General features: G+C 40.7%; 1 protein-coding gene across 1 annotated transcript; it reads right to left on the minus strand.

Annotated features, from left to right (window-relative positions):
• Positions 1 to 3690: 3690 nt before the first annotated feature.
• LOC136070490 (uncharacterized) lies at positions 3691 to 5691 on the minus strand. Its single transcript, XM_065780496.1, has 3 exons — positions 5659 to 5691; positions 4980 to 5519; positions 3691 to 4575 (listed from the first exon to the last, which is right to left on the minus strand). The coding sequence occupies exons 1-3, from the start codon at positions 5689 to 5691 to the stop codon at positions 3691 to 3693; spliced, it is 1458 nt and encodes a 485-aa protein (XP_065636568.1).
• Positions 5692 to 6513: the final 822 nt, after the last annotated feature.

The raw sequence follows: 6513 nt of genomic DNA on the forward strand, positions 1-6513 counted from the left end.
GGGGGGGAGGAAAAACACAGAGTATTCATGAACTAAATTTGTAACCTAATTTGAAAGTAATATACAAGAACAGTGCATCTTAGACCTTGCTGAGGACAACTTTTATTCAATATGACCCTATTTCCTTTCTTTTCTTCTGATTGAATATATTCCAAGATTGTTTGATCAATTACAACCAGTTTTCCAACCCATTTCTATAAATTCATTGTTGTTGGGCTTTTTAGGCTGGAGTCATTCCTTGTAGTGGGCTTCAAGTTCAAATTAGGTCCTTAAATTGCACCTCTGTGGGAAATAAAGTGGTGTTTCGTAAATCCAACTTTAAGGATGGTAGGTTCAGGTTCACATCAGGCGAAATCCATAGAGTCTCAACGCCAAGATCACTGTGATCTTAACGGCAACGAGACCGGAGGGAAGTGTACACATACCCATACTAATAAAAGCCAAGCTAAAGGTAAGAGCCATATCTTTCAGGAAGAAAATGCCAAGAACATGAGAAGGAGTTGATCACCTAAGGAGAAGCTTGCGCCATGAACGATGAGACGAGCCTCACCAGATCCTGATTTTTCTTCTGATGGTAGAAAGATTTTAGCTACAGACGTAGATCAGAACTCCCCCTGCGAGACTTTTTCATATGATAAGGACTATCACCATGAGCGTAAAGACAGAAGTCGTCCTCGGATGGCCTCAAAAGATGCCATGATAGAACTTAACCAGATTGAAAGTTCCTTTTTTGCGCTGGATTGAAAGAGAGAGAATCCCTCAGTGATTCTCCCAACCCACGTTCACCATATATAATGGAAGAACGACCTCGTGGAGCATGTAGTCACTTTAATCAAAGAATGGCTGTACATTCCAAAAATGAGCCTTTGATGTGCAAAGGTTCTTATCCAGTTTGGGCCGGTGGCAATGAGGTGGTTTGATAGTTTGAGGGTAGGTTCCATTGATTCTTTCAAGGAGCTTACTCAAGCATTTGGATCAAGATTTGTCATGTGTAGAAGGGCTCCTCGGCCTTTGTCTTCTTTGCTGTCTTTGTCCATGAGAGAAGGAAGACCTTGAAGACATATTCAGACAGATACTGGAGATGTTCAATGAGATAAATGGTGATTTTGATCATGTTGCCATTAGTACTTTTAAGCTCGCTTACCTACCGAGCATTGCTTAAAAAATCTTTGATTGGTAAACCGTTACCAATGTACGTCAACTCATGGATCAAATTGACAAATATAAGAGGGTAAAAGAGGACTAGTAGCAAGATAAAGGCAAAGGCAAGGTTATCCCTCAGGAGAGGAGGGATTTCAGGTTGGATCGCTACAATAATAACAGACCCTAAGGGATTTGTTGGGCAATCTTTCCTATAGCTCCTCAAGCTTAAACATTGTGTTTAAAGAGCCGATGCATCAAGTTTTGGAGGAAATAAAAAGGGAGCCTTACTTAAATGGCCGAGCAAGATGAGTGGGGATCCTTCAAAATGCAACTAGAGTCTTCATTGTTAGTATCACTAGGAGCAGGACATACTACCGAGGACTGTAGGACATTGTGGAGTCATCTGGAACAATTGGTCAGAGAAGGAAAATTACAACATCTCTGTATCGCCTAATGGGCAAGATGACCTAGCCGAGGTTTGGTACTCAGGGGAATGTTTCTTCAAGACTCCAATATGCACAATTAATGTCATCTTTGCTGTACCTGGGAAGACCGTTCACAGCCCTCTAGGGTGATGTTTGTAGCTGGCTTCGGCCGAGGATGCAAGCTTCAAGCCGAAGAGGGCCAGAGTAGAAATTCGATCGGCGTTGAGTTTCTAGATGAAGACAAGACAGGATCATCCAATCGCATGCTGATGCTTTGGTGATAACTCTTAGAATAGGAGTGTATGATGTAAGAAGGGTGATGGTAGACCAGGAGTTGTGTGGAGATCATGTACCCAAATCTATATAAAGGGCTGCACCTAAAACCTGAGAATCTAACCGCCTTATGATCCCTTTTGGTGAGTTTTGATGGAAGGTGTTATTCCAAAAGGCCAGATCAGGTTACCGGTGCAGGCAGGCTAGAGGTGGTAAATGTGGACTTTATAGTGGTGGATTCATACTCCCCTATATGGCCATCGTGGTTAGGCCTTGGCTTCACACCCTAGGGGCTGTTTCTTCAACTCTACATCAAAAGGTAAAGTATTCGTCAGGAGACCAGACGAGGATCTTTCAATAGGGCTTGTACTTATACGAACGCACGCTTCTATTATAGAAAAATTAACAAATATATATATATATATATATATATATAGGGTTTCGATTTGGTGCGATCTGTGTGATGATTGATTGATAATTTCTGACTCTCGGCTTTGCTGATATATGATGTTGTTTGTGTTTGACTCAGTCGAATTGGATTGCGAATTTTGAGATCTTACGAATTGTGGGTTGACTCAATCTATGTGAATTGGATTATGACTTGAATTCCTTTGTTTGATTGTGGATTTTATTTTTCTCCATTGGGGTTTGTGGATTTTGTGATGTTGGAATTAGTTGTGGGCTTGAATTCTGCTCCAGCTGCATAATTTTCAATTCAGTTCAGTATTTCTTGAAGTCTGGGTTTGTGTTTGTTACTTTTGTGTTTGGTTTGGTTGATCTATTCCTGGGTTTGTGTTTGTGTTTATGGGTTTGTGTTTGTGTTTTTGGGTTGGTGTTCTTGGTGTTCTTGTTCAAGTTACTTTTAGATCTTAATTCATGTGAATTTTGATTTTTACTTCTGTTTTGATTTTTTTTTATTTAGTTAAAATTAATAAATTAATTTTTTAAATTTAGATGCTGACGTGGCATTTTTTAATGTCAAATAATATTTTTTATTATTATTTTAATGGCCACGTCAGTTTTTAGTGTGCCAACAGTGCACTCTGTTTGCCACGTGTGCATTTTCCGTCTCTGATGTAACGGCAGTGACCAAAACGAGAGGCGTTTTTCAGAATAGGGACTAAAAGCGGTGAAAATAAAAGTTAGGGACCAAAATGAAAATCACGTGAAAATGTAGGGACGAAAATGTGGTTTTCGCCTTAACATAATATACTATCATTTTAAATATCAGATAGGACCTTGGTCATAACTGGATCCTCAGTGCAAACTAATACTTTTGTCCAAGTTACCCAATGTTAGGGAAAGACTTTGATTATTTTAGACTATGTGAAGTACATGTTTAAAATAGCCCAATATCCTGTATTAATTATTCTTATACCAGGTAGGTTTGCACCAAATAACAATAATCTTCGGTGTAACAAAGCTTCTGATTAGACGCTCATGAGCATCACTTAAAGCATTCATGGGTATACTCATTTTTATCTGTAGAGTATTTTATCCAATCATTCATACAAAACTGGTACTAAGTAGGGTCAAGAGTAATTGGGAGATCTTTGAACATGTCATAATGCCGTTTGAATTTTTAAAGTTAGAATTACGTCTTGCTAAGGTGACACATTTTGTAGTTTTTCAGTTGTTTTCACACTAACTGTTTCATGTGGATAAGCCATTATAATCTTTCTTGAAGTATCAAAGCAAACAAAAAGATAAATTAAAAACCATGTCAAGAATAAAGTCATAGAGAAATTTGCAAGTACCATCACCATTAAGCCTTCAAACGAGGCAAATAAAATACAAAAAGATAAGTCAAATATAGACTAAGGAAATAAAAGAAACAAAACCAGACAATCTATTTCTTCATTTTTATAACAATCTTATCTTTGGAATCCTTGGGAAGTTGAACATTCGCTGCTGTGGTGGATGCTTCATCTTTCTCCTCAGGACCCTTTTTTGGCGGTATGGTAAGGGTTGCCAGCACCACTTCCATAGTCTGAGAAGCCTCTTGATTCTTAGAGGTTTCCTTTGGAGTAGCAGGAGGAAGGTCAGAGCCTTGGATTGCTTTTTTATCAGCCTCCCCTGTTTGTACAGTGCCCTCGACTTGCCCTGACCCTTCTGAAGGATTTTTGTCTATAGGTGGAGCTGGTGGTAGGCTGCTTGGAATCTCACCTGCTTCCGAGGATACAAGGTCAGCTTGGGAGTTTGCAGAGCTTCTAGGACGTATGGCTGGGGTGTAGTAGATACTTTCTACTCTTCTGAGCATGGAAGAAGCCTCAACCCCGGCCTGGTTGAGGGCCTCATCCCATGTCAAAGCATCGTAAGTTCTACATACTTGGGGTACCTCGGCCCTCAGTGTGTCTTCGGTCTCTGCCACCCCTACCTCATACCCGTGTTGCTCTGCAGCGTCCCTGGCCTTTTCAGCCTTGTCCTTAGCCTTCTCGGCTGTTGCTTTAGCTTTTTCAACCTCCTCCAATTTCTTCTTTAGAGCAACTATTTGCTTTTTGGAGGTGGCCAATTGATTCTTAGTGCTTCGATGAAGTAGCCGTTGACTCTCTGTTTGTTTTTCAGCGCTCTCTAAGGAAGCCACAACATATTTTCTTTCTTTTTGCTCCTCGGCCAGTTGAACCTTCAGGTCTTTTAAGCTCTTATCAGCAACTTGGAAGGCATCCACAGCAACTTTCATTTTTCGATGGGACGAATTCACCATCCCTTTGGCTTTAAAGACCACTTGGGTGGCCTGGGAAGAAAGAGAAGTTAAGTTAAAAAAGAAAAAAGAAAAAAAAGAGAGATTAAGTTGGTGTAATTACCATTACCAGGTCTCTTTTGAGCCCAAGGAATACTTCATAGTGCCTTAGAGACCTAAGGTCATTCATGTCCTTGGGGAGTAATAAGGGTTGTTCCAAGGCATGGGCTATGTACCCAGATGTCCCTCCTTGGAAGTCTCGGATAAAGGCTTCACTGGTCAGTGGGACTCCGTTCAGTTCCATGGGTGGAGCCCAGGTCGGGTGGCAACCGGGAGCTCACTTCTCTTGTTAGCTTCCCTTGCAGACCTCGTTTGCATGTCCTGAGGATGCTTAGATCCCCTCTAAGGATCATCTCCTTGATAGGAATGGCTTTTCCCAGCCTCTATGGCCTCCTTACCCTTGTCATCCCTCTTTCTTTATGGTCAACAGGTTCAACACAGGTCTGTTGAACAGGTGGAGGAGTAGGTATACGAGGCTGAGATGGAGGAGATGGAAGCGGGGGTGGAATGGATTTCCCATATGGCTTTCCCCTAGTGGGGGATTCCAATAGTTCCAGCAGATTTGACTTAGGCTTCCGTTGAATACCCATCAAATCTGAGGAAGTAATCTCTTCTTTGGTTACAGGAGAGGGAAGTTGATTGAAGACTTTGTAGAGGTCTTCCAAATCTGACACGTCCATCACCTCTCTTGGCCTGGCTTCTTCCTCGTCTCCTTTTTGACTAGACGGATGGGATGAAGTAGCCTCACTGAGTGTGTATTGGAGAGGAGAAGTTACGTTAGGCACGCCTTCAGGGATAGGCTGACTGGTAGAGGTGCCGTCCGTAATAGGCTGAGTGAGAAGAGTGCCTTCTGGGATAGGAGCACCTTCAGGAAGAAGAAACCCTTCCACAGCAACGTTGATGTAGTGAAGGCGTGGATCGTGAGCTTTTATCACGCACTTAGGCACTTAGTAAGCGCGAGAAATAGGCATGATTCATTTTGATTACAAAGGTTCAAGGAGATATTGGCTGAGGATAATATCTCCTCTGCAGATTGGAGCCAAGGTCAGAAGAAATGGTTTTCTAATGCAGGAGAACCTCCCAGGAAGTTTTGTCGGTGTAAATAGCCATTGAAGGGACATTGGACCAAAGAAAGTCCTAAGATATTTTAGGAAGAAAGCTGTCACCACCGCATTTAATGTTCTGCAGCTAATTTCCTGGCTACATTAATATGGAGAAGACCCTGAACAGTGTGAAATTGGTTACCCCAAGACGTATAAGACCAGAGGGGGTGTCTGATGGGACAGACGCTCAAGTAGTGGCTTAGGTGCTTAACAACTGTAAGATAAAGATGCTTTAGGAGGAACTATATAAGGGGGAGACCCTTCATGAAGGGGGGGGGGGGGGAGGAAAAACACGAGAGTACGCATGAACTAAATTTGTAACCCAATTTGAAAGTAATATACAAGAACAGTGCATCTGGACCTTGCCGAAGACAACTTTTAGTCAATATAACCCTATTTCCTTTCGTTCTCTTCTGATATGAATATATTTCAATGATTGTTTGGTCAATTACAATCCAGTTTTCCAACCAATTCTCTATAAATTCATTGTTGTTGGGCTTTTTGGGCTGGAGTCATTCCTCGTAATGGGCTTCAAGTTCAAATCAGGTCTTACAGTATTTTCAATAGTTTAGAGACAAAAATATAGATGAAAAAAGAATTTTTTTTGCTATAGTTTAGGGATAAAAACAAACTTTTGATAAAGTTTAAGAACATAAATAAAACATTTTTAATGGCTTAGGGAACAATGATGAACTTTTCAATAGTTTTGGGACAAAAAAATGAATTATTAAAAGTTTAAGAATAAAAAACAACCTTTGATAGAGTTTAAGGACCAAACAATATTTTATTTTAAAAAAAATTGCAAGAATAAAGGCAACAATTATGTTGC

Source organism: Quercus suber, unplaced genomic scaffold (assembly GCF_002906115.3).
Source record: "Quercus suber isolate HL8 unplaced genomic scaffold, Cork oak 2.0 scaffold_237, whole genome shotgun sequence".
NCBI classification, from domain to species: domain Eukaryota; kingdom Viridiplantae; phylum Streptophyta; class Magnoliopsida; order Fagales; family Fagaceae; genus Quercus; species Quercus suber.

What these genes read in the sequence shown, in the direction of transcription:
- LOC136070490 (XM_065780496.1), bottom strand. Translation starts at nt 5,691, where the DNA reads ATGGCTATTTACACCGACAAAACTTCCTGGGAG. An exon ending in CCGACAAAACTTCCTGGGAG is followed by an intron (nt 5,520 to 5,658) that starts GTTCTCCTGCAT and finishes TAAGTGCCTAAG; the next exon opens with TGCGTGATAAAAGCTCACGA. An exon ending in AAGAAAGAGGGATGACAAGG is followed by an intron (nt 4,576 to 4,979) that starts GTAAGGAGGCCA and finishes CTTTCTTCCCAG; the next exon opens with GCCACCCAAGTGGTCTTTAA.